Here is a 22,764-nt window from a genome sequence, read left to right on the forward strand (position 1 = left end):
CGCAGCAACAGGGAGTGGTCACAGCAGCCGCGCGGGCGGAATCAGCCCTGCAGGGGCCAAAACAGCCGCACTGGCTGGGACTGCGATGCTGGCGACCCCTCTGCCTGGGTATCTCCTGGTCTGTGGGCAATAAGAGTTCGTCTGGAAATGCGGCGTCCACTCACCCTCTGCACTTTCACTGGGAGCTGAAGTCCTGAGCTGTTCTTAGGCGGCCATCTTCCCAGCATTCCCCCCACATGTTCATAAAGCAAGTTCTTAATGACTTACAAAGAGACTTAGACTCCCACACAATAATAGTGGAAGACTTTAACACTCCACTGTCAATATTAGACAGATCAACAAGACAGAAAATTAACAAGGACATCCAGGACTTGAACTCAGATCGGGACCAGACAAACCTAATAGACATCTACAGAACTCTCCACTCCATATCCACAGAATATACATTCTTCTCAGCACCACATCACACCTACTCTAAAACTGACCACATAATTGGAAGTATATCACTCCACAGCAAATGCAAAAGAATGGAAATCATAACAAACAGTCTCTCAGACCACAGTGCAATCAGAACTCAGGATTAAGAAAATAACCCAGAACCATGCAACTTCATGGAAACTGAACAACTGGCTCTTGAATGTTGACTGGATAAACAATGAAATGAAGGCAGAAATAAAGATGTTCTTTGAAACCAATGAGAACAAATATGCAATATGCCAGAATCTCTGGGACACATTTAAAGCAGTGTCTGGAGGGAAATTTATAGCAACAAATGCCCATATGAGAAGCAAGGAAAGATCTAAAATAGACACCCTATCATCAAAATTGAAAGATCTAGAGAAGCAAGATAAAAAAACTCAAAAGCTAGCAGAAGACAAGAAATAACTAAGATCAGAGCAGAACTGAAGGAGATAGAGATACAAAAAACCCTTCAAAAAATCAATAAATCCAGGAGCAAGTTTTTTGAAAAGATCAACAAAATAGGCCACTATCCAGATTAATAAAAAAGAAAAGAGAGAAGAGTAAAATAGATGCAATAAAAAACGATAAAGGGTTATCACCTCTGGTTCCACAGAAACACAAACTACCATCAGAGAATACTGCAAAAAACTCTATGCACATAAACAAGTAAACCTGGAAGAAACGAATAAATTCCTGGACACTTGCACCCTCCAAAGCCTAAACCAGGAAGAAGTTGAAACCGTGAATAGACCAATAACAAGGGCTGAAGTTGAGGCAGCAATTAATAGCCTACCAACGAAAAAAGTCCAGGTCCACATGGATTCACGGTTTACAGCCAAATTCTACCAGACATACAAATTGGAGCTGGTACCACTCCTTCTGAAACTTTTTCAAACAATCCAAAAGGAGATAATTGTTCCCAAATCTTTTTATGAGACCAACATCATCCTGATACCAAAACCCAGCAGAGACTCAACAAAAAAAGAAAACTTGAGACCAATATCCATGATTAACATAGATGCAAAAATCTTCAATAAAATACTGGCAAACTGATTGCAACAGCACACCAAAAAGCTTATCCATCACAATCAAGTAGTCTTCATCCTGGTGATGCAGGGCTGGTTCAACATACTCAAGTCTACAGACATAATTCACCACATAAACAGAACCAAAGACAAAAACCACATGATTATCTCAATAGATGCAGAGAAGGCCTTTGACAAAATTCAACAGCGCTTTATGCTAAAAACTCTCAATAAACTAGGTATTTGCTGGTACGTACCTCAAAAGAATAAAAACTATTTATGACAAACCCACAGCAAATATACTGAATGGGCAAAAACTGGAAGCATTCCCTTTTTAATCTGGCACTAGACAAGGATGCCTTCTCTCACCACTCCTGTTCAATATAGTATTAGAAGTTCTAGCCAGAGCAATCAGGCAAGAAAAAGAAATAAAAGGTATTCAATTAGGAAAGGAAGAAATCAAATTGTTTCTATTTACAGATGAAATGATTGTGTATTTAGAAGACCCCCATCATCTCAGCCCAGAATCTCCTTAAACTGATAAGCAACTTCAGCAAAGTCTCAGGATACAAAATCAATGTGCAGAAATCACAAACATTCCTATACACCAATAACATACTAAAAGAGAGCCAAATCAAGAGCAAGCTGCCATTCACAATTGCTACAAAGAGAATAAAATACCTAGGAATACAACTAACAAAGGAAGTAAAGGACCCCTTCAAGGGGAACTACAAACCACTGCTTAAGGAAATAACAGAGGACATAAACAGATGGAAAAACATTCCATGCTCATGGTTAGGAAGAATCAATATTGTAAAAATAGCCATACTGCCCGAAGTAATTTATAGGTTCAACACTATCCCCATCAAGCTACCTATGACCCTATTCACAGAACTGGAAAAAAAATTAAACTTCATATAGAACCAAAAGAGAGCCTGCATAGCCAAGGCAATCCTAAGCAAAAAGAACAAAGCTGGACGCATCATGCTACCTGACTTCAAACTATACTACAAACCTACAGTAATCAAAACAGCATGGTACTGTTACCAAAACAGAGATATAATCAATGGAACAGAACAGAGGCCTCAGAGGCAATGCCACACATCTACAACCATCTGATCTTTGAAAAACCTTTGTAGGGACATCGAAGAACCTGGAAACCATCATTCTCAGCAAACTGACACAAGAGCAGAAAATCAAACACCGCATGTTCTCACTCATAGGCGGGTGTTGAACAATGAGAACACATGGACACGGGGAGGGGAGCACTACACACTGGGGTCTGTTGTGGGGAAATGAGGGAGGGACAGTAGGGGGGGGTGGAGAGTTGGGGAGATATAGCATGGGGAGAAATGCCAGATACAGGTGAAGGGGAGGAAGGCAGCAAATAACACTTCCATGTGTGTACCTATGCAATAATCTTGCATGTTCTTCACATGTACCCCAAAATCTAAAATGCAATAAAAAAATAAAAACAACAACAACAACAACAAAAAAAAAAACAAAAAAAAAAAAAAAAAGAAAAGAAAAACCTGACATAAACAAGCAATGGGGAAAGAATTCCCTGTTTAATAAATGGTGTTGGGATAACTGGCTAGCCACGTGCAGAAAGCAGAAACAGGACCCCTTCCTGATACCTTACACCAAAATTAACTCCAGATGGATTAAAGACTTAAACATCAGACATAACACCATAAAAACCCTAGAAGAAAACCTAGGCAAAACCATTCAGAACATAGGCATAGGCAAGGATTTCATGACTAGAACACCAAAAGCATTGGCAACAAAAGCCAAAATAGACAAATGGGATCTAATTAAACTCCAGAGCTTTCTTTGGCTGTACAGAAGTGAACCAGCAACCAAAAGAATGGGAAAAAACTTTTGCAATCTACTCATCTGACAAAGGGCTAATATCCAGAATCTACAAAGAACTAAAACAGATTTACAAGAACAAACAAGCAAACCCATTCAAAAGTGGGTGAAGGATATGAACAGACACTTTTCAAAAGAAGACATACAGGAGGCCAACAAACATATGAAAAAATGCTCATCATCACTGGGTATTAGAGAAATATAAATCAAACCCACATTGAGATACCATCTTGCACCAGTTAGAATGGCAATTATTTAAAAATCTGGAGAGAACAGATGCTGGAGAGGTTGTGGAGAAATAGGAACACTTTTACACTGTTGGTGGGAATGTAAATTAGTTCAACCATTGTGGAAGACAGTGCGGCAATTCCTCAAGGACCCAGAAATGGAAATTCCATTTGACCCAGTAATCCCATTACTGGGTATATATCCAAAGGATTATAAATTGTTCTATTATAAAGACACAGGCACATGTATGTTCATTGTGGCAAAGACCTGAAACCAACCCAAATGCCCATCGATGATAGACTTGACTAGGAAAATGTGGCACATATACACCACAGAATACTATGCAGCCATAAAAATGATGACTTCGTGTCCTTTGTAGGGACACGGATGAATCTGAAAACCATCATTCTCAGCAAATTGACACAAGAACAGAAAATCAAACACTGCATGTTCTCAGTCATTGGCGAGTGTTGAACAATGAGAACACATGGACACAGAGAGGGGAGCATCATACACTGGCATCTGTTGCAGGGGACTAGGGGAGGGACAGAGCGGGGTAGGGATGTTGGGGAGGTATAACATGGGGAGAAATGTCAGATACAGGTGATGGGGGGTTGGAGGCAGCAAACCACATTGCCATGTAGGTACCTATGCAACAGTCCCGCATGATCTGCACATGTACCCCAGAACCTAAAGTGCAATTTTATATATATATGTATATACCATTTGTGCCATCATCTTCCCAGAATCCCCTCTCTCCTTCTAATGTCCCCTGATAATTAGGGGAAAGGTCAAGCATGCCATGCCTTTGCATAGTAATTAACTTTAACGTCTTTATTCCACAGTATCATGCTACAATCTTCCTAAAAATCTCCAGGGGCTCCTTCCTTCCCTCAGGATCAATTCCAAAGTCTTTAACATAGTTATGAACATTGAACTTCTGCTGGTTCCCTCCTTTTTCAGCAATAGTGTCTATTCTATTCTTGCACGAACCCTTTGCTAGAGGCTCTCACATTTACTCACTATTCTACAACCACAAGGTCTTTCTCACTTGCATGCCTTTGCCAGAGGAGTTTCCCAAATGGAATGCTCTCCTACTTTTTCCACTCTCATTTTACTCAACTCAAAACCTTTTCTACAAATTTTTCCTTGAGTGATATGGTCAGAATGAATAACTGATTTTGATGCAAAGCAGTCCAGTAATTAAAAGCACGGATTTTGTCTCTGGGTTCAGATCTCAGCTCAGATGTTATACACACGTGTGACCTGGGATAAATCCTCATCTACAAATGCCACCTTACTCATCAGTTATTTTTGAGGCTGAGACAATCCATGCAAAAGATGTAGTACTTTCCTGGCATGTATAAGTGCTCAGTAACTGGGGGCCATTGTTAATGTCTTTGTCATCCACTAAATTACGTCCTAGAGGGTACAGAACCTCTTCTTCCAAAACTATATTATCCTCAGGGGCTAGAATGTTCTTTTGCCTATATTAAGTATTTAAAAAATATTTGTTGATATTATTTTTAACCATGTGAAGGGGGAAGACTCATGTTAAGTATGGGTAGAAGGCAACTTAGCTGAGGAAAGAGGCAGGAGGTAACTTATAGTTTAGATGAGAAAAAAAAAGCATAGCTATTGGACTAATTCAGAACTAGGTTCAAATCCTGGCTAGAGCATTTATAACCCGGACAATATGTGCCTAGTAGAGGATTAAGAGCCCAGGCTCTAGAGCTTGTCTTCCTGGGTTGAATCTAGGCAATAACTATGAGATCTTATGAACCATGAGATCTTAGGCAATTTATTTCACTATTATGAGCCTTGGTTCCCTTCTCTTTAAAATGAAGATAATCATGGCACCTACCTCATGAGGTTGTCATGGGGATTCCAGAAGTTTGTGTATGTTAAGTATTTAGAACAGTGACTAAATAGGTGTTTGCATTATTATTAAAGGGCTGATTTTTCATTCCCATGGAGCTATGATGCTGTATCTGTGAACAAGTTATACTAACAAAAATATAAGTGGTGATTGAAGTTCTCATACTTATTTTCTGCATTTATGGGTGTCATGTCAAGTAAGAGTGTGACCTATTTTAATTTTGATTGTTTTTATTAAAATTGGGATGAAGATTATTGTCTGGGCAGAGTTTTGAGATTATCATGCAGAGTAAGACAACCAGAATAGACATTGATACTGTCAAACATTTTGGCATGGGTTCTGGACTCACTTATTTTAAATTCTGATCCTTTGAAACGTCAGCTGACTGACTCCAGGTGAGGAATCTCACAAAGATGTTTTACCAGATCGATTAATTCTTTCATATTTACCTTGAAGAAGGAAGCAAATTTTGTATTGCCGTGATAAATAGAAGAACGATAAATGCACAGACCAAGTTTGACTTGAATACTTCATCCCTCATTTGAGAATACTGTAATTAAAAAAAAGAAAGAATAAGTTACTTTGCAGCAGAGTTGGGTTTTGGAAGAATTAGGTTTCAGCAGTGTTTGAGGTTGAGGGAAACATCAAGAAGAAACAAGGCAATTAGATTTTTAAAAAATAAGAATAATTCATATCTTAATAAAACCTTCACAGAGCATTATCCCATCCCTCCTGCCAACTTTCCAGTGAGAGCCCAGGAATAAATACAATGGGAAGGAGACTTTGCATGAACTTATCCAGTTCTTCCCCTCCCTCTGAACTAACATTATTTTAACAGAACAGAAGAGCACACATCCATATATGCAGCAAATCAAATTCGCATTGACTTTCTTCATGAGTAAACTTAAGTCATTTAAGGATCTTGCTCTGTTTCGTGTTAAGTTTGGGAACACAGGGAAATATTTTACCAGGAAGTCTCTCTGCCTCTTTTTTTTTTTAATTAAAAATAAATTCTCAGGCTCTTAAAATAGAAAATAGCCAAAGAGATCTCCAGCTAGTATAGCCCTTTCATTTCACAGAAGAGAAACCAAGACAAATAGACCAATATGCTTGATGCCCTTCTGTGTCGGCTCAAGGCAGCCCTAAGGAATGGTGATAACCTTATTTTGATTATCCAGAGTACTCAGTAATTTCATTGCCTAGCTTTAAAAGCTTCTAGAAGGTCAGAACTCAATGTGTATTTGCCTTACTTCTGCCTAGTCTCTAACCATCTTGAAGTTACTAAACTGGGGAATATTACTTCTTCCAGAAGGCAGGATGGTTTTTAAACTTTTTCAGTTTTAGAGCCTTTGAATTAGCCTGAACGAAGCCCGAAATTTGACCTTGAAGACAGAGAGATATAGTAGCAGGCAGGTTATTTTATTTTTGGTGGACAGAAAGCTAAGGCTCACTTTGGAACTTTGGAACCCCTGATTTGCATTTCATGGTTACTTAATACAGAAAGCTGGCAAATAGAGGCCTCACAACATCTTAGGCTCTATGTCCACAATACTAAGGTAGGGTTTCAATCAGGTCAAAAAATAATACAATCAATCCAATCTGTTGTTGGTATGGTGTTTGAAATCAAGAGTTACATGATTTTTATTCTCTTCTGACTTCTTGGTGTGATCTGGGTTTTAGACTGAACTCTGCTTCTCAGTGTCATAGCTAAGGTTTGGAGAATATCCTATAGTTGGTGAGCTCTCTAGGTGAAGCACAGTGCTTCTCAGAGAGTGCACATTTATTGCTTTTGCAGGGCAATGCTTTTTCTACTCTTCAGTATTGAGGTCTCTGTCCACTTGCTGACAACCTGCTTGTTATCTGGACGGGAACCAGGAACATGGCTCTGAAGAATAACTCTAGGCCAGGTGTCCCCAAACTTTTTACACAGGGGGCCAGTTCACTGTTCCTCAGGCCGTTGGAGGGCCGTCACATACTGTGCTCCTCTCACTGACCACCAATGAAAGAGGTGCCCATTCCTGAAGTGTGGCGGGGGGGGGTGCGGATAAATGGCCTCAGGGGGCTGCATGCGGCCCACTGGCAGTAGTTTGGGGACGCCTGCTCTAGGCCATCCTCAATCCTGATAAAACCAGAGAAAACCCATATGATTAATAGTTACTAATAGTGCTACCCAAGAACAGATCACAATCATAGAGGCCTACACAAAGCATCTTGCAAATGAATTAGCCACAAAGCAGTTAATTCAAAGAAATGTAAATGTCTGAATTCCTTCTAACAATCAATCACAGAGGATCTAATTATTCTTTGTTGGCTGATTAATTTTAAACCAGCCTAGTTGCATAGATTTGATAATGAAAAAAACAGCAATAATAATTTTAGTGTAGTTAATCAGTACACTAAAATTCCTCCTTTTCTTCTTTTATGTCATCCACCATCATCATCACCACCTGTCATCATCACTACATCATCACAGCATCTTGGAGTTGTAATTGTGAACATTGCCTTCCCAATTCAGAAATCCTTATAACATTTTTGATGTCAACTCAAATGTCTGTTAATGTTCATCTGATGACCTTCTCTGCTTTATCTGGGAAAGTGAGTTTCTTTTCTCTGATCCTGAGCAGGGCATCTCAGGGTTCTAAACACCATCAACTTGAGCACTCTGAGAGCCTGACCCTGAGAGTTCATTCCTTTGCAAAGGCTTCCTTTCCATTATTGGCCCTTGATCCTATGAAAAGATCCTTTTTTATAGATCCCAAGCATAAGTCTCTGTGACTCCTTTCATGAATGTTTTTTACTGATGACTTTAAAAATGTGACGTAATCATCATTTGTCCACACTAAAGTTGCATAAGATATTATGTTTTCCATCTTCTTCAGATGGCAAATTGGGTGGAGACAAAGCATAAAGACTCACTTTGCTTTTAGATCTGTCACTATTTTATTGTGAGCAAAGCTAATTTCTTTGAATCTCACTTTTCTTATCTGTCATATGGGAACATTAATATAGTTCATAAGTTTGGCAATGCTGAAGCATTCTATTATTTTTCTGTTTGAACTAGCATAGCATAGCTGCATAAAAGAAGAATCTTATAATACTTGTGAAGTTGACATCCACCAAATATAAAATACTGGGTTTCAGAATGTGGTGCATTATTACTTTGGAAATATAAGGAGAGCAGGACTTCAACAGGAAAATTCCTAATTGGCTCAGAATGATACAGTACTGAGATTGAGTAGTGATTCATTTCACATCCCCTTGACTGGTAAAGGTCTGAACACTCTAGCTCATAGCTTTATTAAGTTAGTTGTGTGCTTATGCCTATCGAAGTTAGACACTCCTTGTCTCATCCCTGTTCTGTCCTCACCTGGCTCCTCTTATCCTTTTATATCTCAGTTGTGAGCATGAACTAATCAAGAGCTAGATTAACCAGATTTGGATCCCAGCTCTAACAGCTATGCATCCTTGGACAACATCATTAAGTTTTCTGTGTCTCAGTTTTCTTATCTAGAAAATGGATATAAAAATAGGTATTATCTCATAAGGGTTACTGGGAGGATGAAATGAGGTCATATATAAAGTGCTTAGAACAGTGCCTTGCACATGGTAATGCTATATAAATGTTTCCTACTGTCAACCAAGTAATCATACTTATTTCATTTCTGTACTTTCATCTATGTGAAGCTTGCCTTTTCAATGGTGTTGCCTTGAAGAATGTTGTCTTCTATTCCTCTGTACGGAATTGTACCTTGCACTCAGTGGTGACCCCAGAAATGTTGTTGACTGATTGGTTGGTCTACCATGTTTTAAAGGAGTCTTCTAAAGAAATTGTAATCTCATGTGTGGTGTTTTGACTTGGGAGAAGACCCTACCCTCATTCTTCCCCATGCTTCTTGAAAGATTACCCACCACTGGGTAGAATTCTTAACTTTTCTGGGGTCTTTAGGAAAAGTGTTCTTGGAAATGACCTGTGAACCCTTATAATTTACTGAGCTCTTTATCTACAAGAGAACTTGGCAATCATACACACACATATGGGTGTGCACACACACACACACATTTCGTATAAGAAGATAAGATATATATGTTTCAGATAAGAAGCTTGAGGATCAGATATGTGAAAGCTTGTCATAGTCAGTTGTTGGTGGCAAAATTTAGACACTTGGAACAAATTAAATACTTCCTTGGAGATCTTAGATTAGAATTTGGAATATTATTATTTCTCAACATGTAGGGTGTTGGTTGATTCCGAAAAAGGTCAAAAATCTCAAGTAAGAAATTTGAATAATAATGACTGATAGTGCAAGGCTAGTGCTATGCTACACACTTTACATGAATGTTCTCAGTTATTACAACACTTGAGGAAGGTTTTGTTTATCATATCCTCATTTTGTAGTTAAAAAAACTGAGGATTCGAGTATCTGAGCAACTCAACAACACCCTCACAGATTGCACATAGAGAATTCGAAGAGTTTTGTTCTAGAGTGCAGGGTCTCACTGGCTGCTCTACCTTGCTATTTTCAGAGTAAGGCGATCTTGTTCATAGGTGCACGATCAGGTTTCTTTGATATATTTCAGTGATGTAATTTAACGATACAAAGAAAGGGAATGTGATAAAAATTTGAGCCTATGTAAATCTTGGTTAGAATGAAAGTGAAACAAACAGGTAAAGAATGGACATTAGAAACAGCCTAAGAATTAGTTTAATAAAATACCACTACTATATTTTCTTAATTGATGAATGGATCCTCCACATTGGAGGATTGATGAATGGATCCAGCACAATGCGATGCAAAATAATGAGTCCCCTTTTTAGGCCAGGATGGGTGAACTGACAATAGGGAAGAAAATAAAAGACGATAGATTTGATTTAAATGCAACAGAAGAAGACAGACTACAATCTTCAAATGATAAGGAAATCATTTCAAAAATGAAAATTTCTATTTGGTTTGATCGAAGTTGAGACTTGTTCCTTCCAAAGAAGGGGAGCAGAATAAACTTGTGTTTCATTTTGTTCATGTCTGGGGCCTCTGGCCATGAGTTCTCTTGAAATACATATTCAGAAATGAAATCAGAGTCACAAGGGTCAATGGGCTTTTCAGATCTGCCACAAAAAAGCTGGGAAACCCAAGTCCAGCCACATGCAAAAAAAAAAAATCCATTTCAGATTCCTTATCCACAGAGAGATGATCAGGGAAATTTGCTTACAGATGTGATAGAGCTTCTAGTCTCCCATATTCTCATGCCTGGGATAGTCCTAAAAATTCTGCCTAGGTGAGGGGGAGGAAAATCACAGTGGTTTCCTAGATACTCTATTTTGACTATAAGCTAAAAGGCACTGAAAAATTCTGACATTTCTACAAGATGTAGAAGATGCCTCTAACTAAAACAATTATCTAGTTAATTGTCTAAACTGTAACTGTACTCTGTCTTTTTACCTAAGACTGTATTATGGGTGAGATTACAGAATCTTCTAGGTGGAGTGGATTGTACTTGTCATCTTGGTCCAAGCTTTACTAATGCCAGTTTAACTCAGTAACATCTCTCAGGTATGAGCCATTAACTCTTGCTTGAATATTTCCAGTGCTGGGGGAAATCAACTCCTTGCTTGGGAGCCCATTTCATCTTTGGATAAATTTAGTTTGAAGAAAAAATTTTCTAGCACATCTTTTATTAGTATATATTAAAACATTTGTTAAAGAAGGTTCTCAACTGGGATAATCTGTTCATTTTGCATTAGTGGATGAAGAAATTTCACCATCGTTCTGTTGTTAAATTCATGTATTTTGTAGCATGGCAGAAGCCTAGAGCATGCTTAAAATAGACCATTTGGATAAAAGGCATAATTGCAATGAGATTAATTTTCAATAATTTTTAAATTCTGAAATAGGCCGTCTTCTCTATCTTGTTTCCTACTCCAATAACATCGTTATTAGGAGCAATTCTATGAGTGACAGCTGTGTGTGCAGAATCTCTCACTGACATACTTCTTTCCAAGTAAATTGACCTTTGGACAAAGGTGGATTTGATCAAGTTTTATTGACTCACAAGGAAACATGCTAACATGTATTTAAGATTGATGGCTTCAGAAGTGCAAGGCTGGGAGGACACCTGCCCAGGGGTGGCAGAAGACCCTAGGGTGGTAATACATTTTCTAATGTTGTGCTCTTCCTTGGTAGTGGGGTTAGACTGGGCACATGAGAATTTCAAGAAGAACTTTTAAAAACCTTCCAAACCACCATTCTTCCAGCTCACCCTCCCGCAAATCTTCCATCCTTGGGAGGAAGAATTCTTCCTTTCTTGGGTGGTCTAGCCCCCCCACCCCAGCCCCCATCCCTGGAGAAGCCAACAGAGTGCTAACTATTCCTATATTCTTTACCTAGAAGTCCCTGGTTGTAGATAGTGATGTCTACACATGAAGCATTAAAATTGCTTCAGTGACCAGGTCAATGACCTCATAATTCTGTAATTCCATATTATGCTATTATAGGTGAAATTGGCACTTCTGACTCTGAAAATGCTGGCTTTATGGGACTGTGGCTAGCTAATTGGTCTGATTAAAAAATACATACAAAATGGCACTTGATATCATTTGATTACCTAGAGGGTGGTAGAAACAGCTGTAATTCTGCAAGGTAATATCAAGACAATAAAGGAGTCTTACAAGGCTGCTCTCTGACTAAGGGATGGATTTCTTCCCTGAGCCTCTTTGAAATCTGTCTTTCATGCCTGAAGAAGGAAGCCAAGATATTCATACTATTTTGGGACTTACTAGAGTAGTAAAAACTCAAGAGTAGCCTGATGCTATGACAGAATCAATACTTAAAAATGATGTTAATAATAAAATCAAGAAAGTGATTAGTATACATGTGATTTAGAAAAATGAAAGAGAAAACCTGGGACCATTTACGCTCCGTGTTCGCCTTCCTGCTCATCTAAATAAGACATGGAGTGGTTCAACAAATTTTGAATGTCTCCAAGACAGAAATGTACATTTTGCTCATTACCTGATTGTAGATTCCAGCATCCTAACCCATCAGAAAATTCATTCATTTGCTTAGCTTTCTTTTCTTTGCCCAGATTTCTCCTTTATTATTTTATTCTAATCATTATAACTCCAGTAAAAGTTGATGGGATGAACTAAGAAACATTTTAGAGTTTACGATACATTTTTCTTGAAATTTTTAAAGCCTCCATTTAACTTTGATTTTCTTTATCAATGACAGAAAAAAAATTGAGAGACATTCTGGACATAGCTAAGAACCAATTGTACTCAGCCAAATAATTATCTAAAGATTCTCTTGTGTGGCAAATCCTTGGTCTTACGTGGCTGCTAACCAAAAAAAGAAGTAACATTAAATAAATGTTTTTGAAAATACTCAGCACAGAACTTGGTTCATAGTAAGCACTATTTATAATAGTTATAATATAAAACTCGCAAAAGCTTGTGTGTAAAAACTGAAGCTCATTGAATTTTAGTTTTGTTTAATGTGCATTTGATGTTTTTTTCTTTTTTTTTTTTGAGGTGGAGTCTCACTCTGTCACCCACGCTGGAGTGCAGTGGTGTGATCTCAGCTCACTGCAACCTCTGCCTCCCAGGTTCAAGTGATTCTTGTGCCTCAGCCTCTTGAGTAGCTGGGATTACAGGTGCATGCCACCACACCGGCTAATTTTTATATTTTTAGTAGAGGCAGGGTTTTGTTATAATGGCCAGGCTGGTCTCGAATTCCTGACCTCAAGTAATCCACCCGCCACAGCCTCCCAAAGCGCTAGGATTAAAGGCGTGAGCCACTGCTCCTAGCCAGGTTTCGTCTTTCTAGGAGGCTGTCTCTGGCTTTGTCTTCTCTTGAGCTGTCTTGTCCCAAAACTACCTCCATGATTGCTCAAACTGATCAGCCTTTTTGGGATAGACAGTTCAAGGGCAGTTTGGAGACTCATCACTCCTTCTCCCACTGGCCTAAGAGAAAAAGTATGTTTATGTATTCACTTATTTGATTCTTACACGTTCATGGATAGCTAGGGCGATAGAGTTGCCTTCATTTTCAGGCCGCCTTTATCAAGATTCTGTCTGTTGCCAGAAACATGAGGTGCATTGTTTGCAAATGTGTATGCCTATGAATGTATACATGTGTGCATGTTTGTGTGTGTGTGTTGGGGAATGGGGGCATGAATAGAGGATAAAAGAAATGTTCATGGTTTTAACTTTGTTTTAGTTTTTACCTCTAAAGTATATTTGCTATGTGCATTACTGTATAACTCCTCCCTTGCAACCCACTGGCTGCATCCTTCACAAATTTCAAACTATATGAAATTTATGACACTTAGGAAAAGGACAGGATTTTTCAAGATGTGGCAGAATTGGTAGAATAGCTTGGGAGAGCCAGTGAACTCTATTTGAATCCCCACTCTGCTGCCTTCTATTGCTGTGGTCCTTGGAAAAACTACTCAAACTCTCTGAGACTCCCTTGCCTGTCAAATAGTATAATCAGTACCTACCTAAAGAATGTTGTGACAGTTAAGTAAAATGACGTAAAACATTTAAAATACTCATGATAGGGCCTGACAGAGTAGTAAGTGTTCAACAAATATCAGTTTCCTTGTCACATTGCTGCCTCAGTTGCAATTCATTGCAGCCTCCAAGACACTTACGTATTATCTGCATTTCATCTGCACCACCTTGCAAAGTGGCCATTATCATGCCCATTTTTAGGATAAGAAGTTCCCAGATCACAAGCCAGAGTGTAAATTCCCAGGGCACAGAAGCTGTGAGGCTTTATGCCTTCCTATAGCATCTCAGTATGAGATGCCCAATGGAGTGGACACAAACAGAATGCAAACCAAGCAGACTGCATGCTCTGAGCTGTTCCTGATGAACTTCCCAAGAATCAATAGCATAAATATGCTCTGAGTTCTGCTGGAGGCACTTCCTAGAATCACTAGAGTGAATTCTCTGAGCCACGCCTGATGGACTCCCTGGGAACCACAAGAAGTGAGGATGGGAGGACAATCTTTGCAGGAGCATAAAGAAACCCCTGCATGAAATATCTACCTTGGCTGGCTTGTCCTCACAGGAAGAAAAGCATGGTCTTTGATAATGATGAAACACCAATCATCCTTGAAGAGAGAAACAATCTTTCGCATCTTATTTAGAAGATAGTGATAGTAAGGATGTTGGAATAATCAAATCATTTAGAGAAAAGACAAGTGAATGATACCTACAAATTTAAACACATCTCAGAGGCCAAGGTGGTCACCGCTTGTGCTCCAATGATCCTGGGAGATTGCTGGAACCACTGCTCCCAATGAGCTAGAAGGCTGAACTTGCTTAGATTAGTGAAGGTTGGAACCCTGGTATCCTGAGACACAGACACATCAAGATTGGCCCTTCCCACCATTTTCAATGAAGTTGCTTTTGCGTTTTTTTTTTTTTTTTTTTTAAGGAAAAGCTCTAAGATAAATCTTACAGAGGGTTTAGCCTTGTGCAGGTTCGGATTGGCAGTGGATTAATTAGAAGGACAAGGGAAAAGAAAGACTATTGCATTTATCCAAACTTCTGTTATATGAATATTGTGCCACTTAATTTTCACAACAACCCCTAAGGGCAGACAATCATACTCACTTCAATGAGATCAAGCTCCTTGCATTGTATCAACTAACCAGTAACTGGCTGGAATTGGGTTCAAGTCAGGAATCCAGTCTATGTTCTTTCCTCTGTCTTTCAACAAAGACTAAGTACTGGCGAGCAAAATGAGGATTTTATACATGTATGTGGGTGTCCATTTGAGTAACAGAAAGATAACAACTTGCCATTACCCATTATTAATTAGAAAACTAATCAACTGTTATGCCCACCTCTATTTCCAAAGTGAGACTTGAACTGAGATCTATTTGATCCCAAAGTCTGTGGTCCTTATTAGTCTCATGGAGACATCTTCTCTAGATTTGTTCAAAGCCACACTACCCTTGAGTGAGGGCCTGGGGGCTTTATGATGTAAGCTGATCTCTGAAGATGTGGGCAAGTGACCAGCCTAAGAAGGCAGCAACCTAGAATAACAAAACCCCAAAAAGAGTGTTTAGCAAAATGCAGGTCTTCTTGCAAAATCAGAATCTTGGGAGCAGAGTGACGGTATAGTACCCATGTTTCAAACAAGATCCTCAGGTGATTCTTAAATTTGAAACTATTGGCCTTGGACAAAGAGAGTTTTAGTACATACATTTGTCACAAGGACAAAGGAGGCCTTTTCTCAAAACAAGAATTAAGAGAAAAAATGTCATCACTAAAAGAAGGAAGGAATTTTAAACTTCCTTAATATGGTTTGATTATAACATTTTACCCACAAAATGCCCACATCCAAAGCATATATTCCCAATCACTTTTGAAGTATATACTAAACATACCTTAATCTTTATTCAAGATGAGGAAGTCACCTTATTCTAAGGTGATAACAGGGTTTTTGGAACACTTAGCTCAATTAAATTATTCCAAATAAGTGTTTCTATGTTATTTAGCTTTCCTAAGATGCTAAAGGTTTTAGGTTGGCTACTCTGGCTTGTAATCATCCGTAAGTAATTGTAATTAATTGACTTCCCTATCCTAAGCTCCATTCATAGTCTTGCTCCAGAAGAGAATTGAGGACCAGAGGCTGAGAAACATCACTTTCTTGTAAGCACTCTGAAAATGGAAGGGCCCTAGATAAGTGATCCCACAAAAAGGTTAAGCTCCTCAGTGTGTAAAGAAGTCTCACAAGTTAGTAAGACAAAGGTGAGTACTGCAGTGAAAGATGAGCAGTGAAGAAGACAAATGTGTAAATTATAACACTAAAGAACTAGAAATGTGCAAATCACAAAAGGAGAAATATAAGGGCCAAAATATGTACTGACAAATTTTCAACTGCAATAGTAGTTTTAAAAATAAACACAAATGCCAGGCAGGTGCTGCTTTTTACTTCTTATCAAATTGGCAATTTTTTAAATGTATAAGCGCAATTTTTTGAGGGTAATTTCAAAATGATTATCAAGCACTTTTAAACGTGGTTTCTCTTTTACTCATCCCTAGGATTTTATCCTAAAAAATAAATAAGCAAAAATGCATAATTTAACTATGACAATAGTCCTTGCAACCTTATTTGTGATTTATAATAGTGAAAAACTTTTTTTTAAAAGTCTGAAATTATTAAAATGTGCAATGAGATAGTATGTAAATACTAAAATTATTGTGTAATGGACTATTTAATAATGGGGAAAAGAAGCTAAAGCAAAGAATGTTTAACACTATGTTACAAAGCCCTGTGCATACAGTGATCTATTTTTGTAAAAGTTGCTGATATGGTTTGGCTCTGTGTCCCCACCCAAATCTCATCTTGTTGCTTCTATAGTTTCCACATGTTGTGAGAGGGACCCAGTAGGAGATGACTGAATCATGGGAGTGGATCTTTCCCATGCTGTTCTCATGATAGTGAATGGGTCTCACAAGATCTGATGGTTTTAAAAACAGGAGTTTCCCTGAACAAGCTCTCTCTCTCTTCCTCCTGCCAGCCATGTAAGATGTAACTTGCTTCTTCTTCACCTTCCACCATGATTATGAGGCCTTCCCAGCCATGTAGATCTGTAAGTGCAATAAATCTCTTTCTTTTGTAAATTTCCAAGTCTTAGATATGCCTTTATCAGCAGCATGAAAATGTATTAATACATTGTATACCTAAGTCTGTAGATTCACACTCACATAAGACCAGAATGACAGATGCCAAAATGTTTACCCTGGGTTGAAAGATCCAAAGAGATTTCATTTTTTTTTTCTTTTGGCCTTATACTTAGTATAAACTTTTATTAGTGAAAATCCATTCTTCTTTTAATAAGAAAATATCCAATATGATAATAGCTTCTAACAAACACATTATTTTTGCTACCTCTCTTTACCATAGTTCTGATTTTTGCTTGCCCATGGGATCTGTAAACCTACTTAGGAAATGTTTAGCCTGACTAAAGAAATGCAAAGGATTTATCTATGAAATCTGGGAGGAACTGAAGAGGACCTTTGGCAACTGGAATGGGTCCCCTCTCTCTTATCCAGAGGTCTGCTTAGAAAGTCCTGATGGGTTGGCTGGGTAGTGAAGGAAGATGTTGAGTCGCCAATTCTAACCTGGCTGAGGCCCAAGCCTTGAGTTACATGACTTGTTATGTATCGTCCACACTGGGTGATTTTTGAGGGTGAAAGGAAGTGATACTAATTTCATATTGTAAAAATAGGCATCTACTACTGTCCCCCTGCAAACCAAGACATATGGCCACTATGGTCATAGGAAATTCATAGATTCATAGCATTAACTGCTGAAAAGGTCCAACATCCTCATTTCACAGATAAGGAATCCAAGGACTGGGGAAGGAAAGCTGTGTTGGCAAAGCCACATGAGTCATGAGCACACTGTTCTGAAGCTTAACTCAAAAGACTCCTGTGAAGGAGCGGGGAGTGAACCACCTTTGAAATTCCATTACAGGGAGTACACCGAACATTTATTCTCCCCTGAAACTCCATGAAAAGAGTCAGATCAAAATTGACCCATGCCTTTTGGCTCTTGGAATTTATAAAAAATATCCTGATAACAGCTATAGGGGGTGAGGCAGTCTTCCCTAACCTTCTTAAACTGAGTCTTTTCTCATTTTCTTTTTCATTCAACAAGTATTTATGTAATACCATGAAGTATATAAAAGTCCTGTTTCACATAATGCTGTGGATAGATATGCCAAGTGTTATAGGCAAACTGACCAGGGAATGTCTGAATAATATTTCTATACATTTCAATGGAGCTTCATTCATTTTAGTGTTTGAACATTTCGTTGTTCTCGAATTCACTCATGAAGTGGAAAGGGTTCCCTTATTCATGTGTCTTCTTATTGTTCAAACAGAATAAAGCCCTTTCTTTCCCACAAAGATTCCAAGGGAACAATTATTTCCATTTTTGTTTTTCCATTCAGAAAATAATAGTTTTATGGTCCAGACTTGTTCCCAAGAAGGAGGGTAGGGAAGTAGGAAGAGAAGAATCTTTAGAATCGCAAATATTATACGTATTTTTAAAATGATAATATATATATTATTAATAAAATGCGCAATTTTCCTTAAAATGCATACTTTAACATCTCTAAAATCAGCATGCATCTTATTATCAGGGGAATCTTAAAACATTGAGTTCTTTCAAGGGAGGTTTGCAATTGCTTCTGTTGGCCACCAGGTGGCAATATCAACCCAGGATCATTTTAAATTAAATTCTCCAGTTTTTTTTTTTTTTTTTTTTTTTTTTTTTTTTTTTTTTTTCTTTTTTTTGTCCACATTCAAAATGTGGATTTCTGGAGGTGAAGTCTGCAGCAAATCTATACAGATTCCATTTTGGAGTTTAAATGTTTGGGGTGCTTCTTTCTTTTATTTTATCAATACAAGCATATAGGCATGTGAGTTTCCTCACTGCCCTTGTTTAAGGGTGATGTCTCACCTGTCCCCCAGCCCCCACATCCTTACCCTAGGGGTGTAAGCCCAGCGTGTGTGTGTGTGTGTGTGTGTTTCCTCTTAGAAACCCATATTGAGTGTTTTTTTCTTTTTGAGTGCTACATAGAAAAGAGAACATCTTGCAGTTGATGACATCTTTATGGTAGCTGGATTTTGAGATAGAAGATCTCTGCTTAACCTCTTGGGAGATAAGTTTTTTCTTTAATAAGTGAAATAGTAAACCGATGTATATAACAGCAAGCACAGAGAAAATGCATCTTAATACTATTTTCTGATTCTGGAATCCTATGTATTTGAAAGCCTTGTTTTAATTTTGTTATAGCTCTAGAACCCTTTTCTACTTAACCTCTCCTGTAAGCTCCCTCGCGGTGCCTCCTACCATATCCAAAGTTCAACAAAAGGAAAAAGAAGACAGCACAGAGTTGTCATCCTCTGTGTAGGAAACCCTGGGAAATAAAGTCCTGGGGACTCCTGGCAGAGGCAGCGTAGTAAACAGACAAGAGCAGTGACAGTGGCATCACCGTGGGCTCAGATTTCAGTCCTTCTCTGACAGTTTGACTTTGGAAAACCTTCGTAATAATTTATCCATGTCTCCTTTCATCAGGTATAAAATGAGGCTCATAATAACATCTACTTTATATTACTGTTGCCAGTCGATTTATGCAGACAGCTTAGAAATTGTGCCTGGTACTTACTAAATACCCAGTGAATACTTATGATATATTCTCTGTTCAGCAGTAACACAGTCCCTAGAGATAGTCTCAGAGCAAGAGTCAATGAAAAATATCTCTGTGGCAGGAGAGGGGTGAGTGTTTTCTGATGTGTCCTGTTGCCATCACCACTGGGGGACCCATGCAATGCATAGCATAGGCCAGGTAGCCTGTGGTTAGACTGTCTATGGGCAAGTCCTGCATTTGTTCAGGGTGCTGTCCTCCAGCTCTTCTGGAAGAATCTTCCCTGGACACAGAAATCAACCTCAGGCACGCTGTGCCTCCCTTAGATCCATTTCTGCCCCAATACCAAATGGCTGCAGTTGAGATGTGAATGCTATTAAATAAAACACACTAGAAACTATAGTATGCAGGGGTTAGATTATTAGAGAAGCAAGTATATCTTTAGCAAAAATAGATAAAAGCATTTTGTATAGCCCTGGACATAAGTATTTACCCAAGCTAATTGAGAAGATTCTTCGTAAAGCCATCTGCTCTTCATCCTAGCTTCTTCAGTGCAGTAACCAGGAAAGAAAATGCATTTAATTTGGACCTTAAGCCCTTAATTACCTGACGAATTTGAGAAGTGTATCTGCTATTTTTTTTGGGGGGGGTGGTCGAGTGAGGCAAAATGTTTCTTTGCCTTTTGTTAGTGCATAGACACAATCCATTTCAAATTGGGAACTGCAGGTGAAGGTATTAATTTTGGAGTCTGCAGTCTTTAGGTAGTTATCAAAGAAACTCATTGGGAATGGTGTATGTGCACAGAATTGTGAATTCTCTAAAGGAAAGCAAATCTCCCAGGCAGCTGAACAAACTCTCAAAAAAATTGCTCACTGGAGCTTTACAGAGTATTCAATCAAACTCCTGAAATTTGCTTGTAGATTCCCTGCTGTTCCTGCTGGAGGCTCCTGCAGATGCCAGGCACCCCCTGTGCTCAGTCAAGGAAGGTCTGTCAGCTTCCATCAGTGCAAAGGAGCAATCCAGTTAAGCAAGGTCAGCACCCCATCTTCCTACTCCCCTCTCCAGTTCAAAGCTGAGGTGGGGGACGGAGATGGAAAAAGTCGCCATTAATATGGTGATAGTTGCCATCTTTGAACACTTTACCTAATCAAGGTATTGTCTTGGAGACGTTCATATTAGCCATGAGGTAGGCGCATTCATTATCCTCATTGTACAGAGAGGAACTCATGCTCAGAGAGCTTACTTTACTTTAACAAAGGTCACATAGCAAGAAAGTGGCAAAGGTGGAACTCAAATTTGACTCTGAATCCACAACCCACCTTCTTTCTACTATGCCTAGGTCAGGGGACTCCGAGGCAGCAGACAACTGGGAAAATGGGAGAATAGATGTCTAAAATCTAAGAAAGGCAGTGTTTATTACTGATGCTTACATCAAGTTATTGGGTGTCCTCATTTATTACACTAAAACGGTTGCAGCTGATGTGAATTCATCTAAAAGCAAAGGTAAATGGCTGTTAATGCTACTTGGCTTATTAATCTCAGAGTGGAATCTCAGAGTCTTTATTCTTTTAGTCCTCTTTTCCTTAAAGAGCAAGCTGATGTTCTCTTAATCTAACCAGCATCTCCTTTCATGGCTTTCAGTCTACTCATGATTTTCAAGGAGAAAAATTAAAGACAATACCAAACCAAAGCAAACAAACAAAGAAACCAAAATCACAGCCCCTGGGCTCTCTCTCTAGTCCCGTGAACATTTACAACAATTTACTCAGAAAAAGAGCCGCTGTGGAGACCCAGCTCTACCTTATGCTCCAGGCTGGAGTCTTTAAACATCAGTGAGAATGGCTTGATATGCTCTCTTCTCAATTTATCGCCACTCCGCAAGTCGATGGTATGTTCTATTCTCTTGTTAATTTCCTCAGGCCCAGACTGGACATGCAAAGCTTGTGCAAGATGGTTTGGAAGCAGATTTATTGAATTTCTTGTTAGGGCAGCCAGAGTCTAGGGGGAAAGCACATGCAAACACAATAAACCTGCTAGTCCCCTTTAGATCAAAAAGAAATGCAATGTTTTTAGATCATGTTGCATTGCAAACAGTAATAGCATTCCATGCAGTTGTATTCAGTGAAACCTACAGTAGTTGAACTGATAGCATTTGGTGCAGAGAAGTACAACCTGGCAAAATATCCCTTTTCTCTGTGTAGGCACACTGAATTCCTTTGGTTGAGGTATTGGGAGAGTTGTTGGCTTAGAAATGTTAATCAAGACCCTTTCTCTAGCCAGGCACAACCTGGGTATGAGAGAAAGAGAACCAAAAAAATAACAGAGAGTAAATATATGTTAAAAGTCCACAAAAATGATCATCTCCAACTGAGTAGATTCCACATTTTCGTGTGACCTTTCATTTAATGGTGGTTTAGAGACTTGGGGTTTTATGGCTTGCATTTTTTTTTTTTAGCATTGCTTCTAGAAAGACAGCCAAATGTGCCAGAATCTGCTCCTTAAACTTGATAAAGATTGTTAAATTTTAATATGTTGCTAATATGTCCCTCCCCCAGCATTATCAATATATAGGCCATTATATATCTATATCTTCATATAGATATATGTGTGTAACTTCTTTTAGGTAAAAAATGCAAGCAAGTTGCAGTCTCCCACCATTTCACAGGGTTACACAGCACAAGACAGGAAAAGGCGTAACCACCATGGTTGGTCACTGGATATGGACACGTGAATGCAGAAACTGTATTGGCTTCTGAAGAGACACCAGGTTTGGCAGGGAGACCTTTTCTCCTGGTGATTCAGTAGCTGTGATAAGATTAACTGGCTAGATCTAGCCAAATACAGTGTTCACTCACAGCACCAATTTAAGGCAGCTTCTTAGACCAAAAACAAAAGATGTGAGTTGGACTTACACCTGAAAGGATACAGGGACAAGGAAGCCCAGCCCCATCCTTCCAAGAGGTTTTCTTGAGGGAAAGTAGAGGATGCTACACACATGTAGAGTGAGTAAGGAAGGGAAATTTCTCTGCCTCTGTACATACTCACTGCATTTGCTTTTCTCTGCCAGCCTCTCAGCTTAGCTATGTTTAGAACACAGGCTAGACAAAGATAAGATTATAGAGTCAT

At 38.8% G+C, this 22,764-nt stretch overlaps 1 protein-coding gene across 3 annotated transcripts in view; it reads right to left on the reverse strand.

Annotated features, from left to right (window-relative positions):
• ADCY8 (adenylate cyclase 8) overlaps positions 1 to 22,764 on the reverse strand; it is a 276,013-nt gene that overhangs the window by 94,213 nt on the left and 159,036 nt on the right. For 2 of the 3 annotated variants that reach the window (XM_039464342.2, XM_039464341.2), the window contains exons 8-9: positions 21,439 to 21,636; positions 5,916 to 6,016 (exon numbers count right to left, since the gene is read on the reverse strand). In XM_039464342.2, the coding sequence (XP_039320276.2) occupies positions 5,916 to 6,016; positions 21,439 to 21,636 (299 nt within the window). The remainder of the gene's footprint in view (positions 1 to 5,915; positions 6,017 to 21,438; positions 21,637 to 22,764) is intronic. The other variant, XM_039464343.2, reaches the window with a different exon arrangement.

The sequence above is a fragment of the Saimiri boliviensis genome, chromosome 15 (assembly GCF_048565385.1).
Source record: "Saimiri boliviensis isolate mSaiBol1 chromosome 15, mSaiBol1.pri, whole genome shotgun sequence".
Taxonomy (NCBI): Eukaryota; Metazoa; Chordata; class Mammalia; order Primates; family Cebidae; genus Saimiri; species Saimiri boliviensis.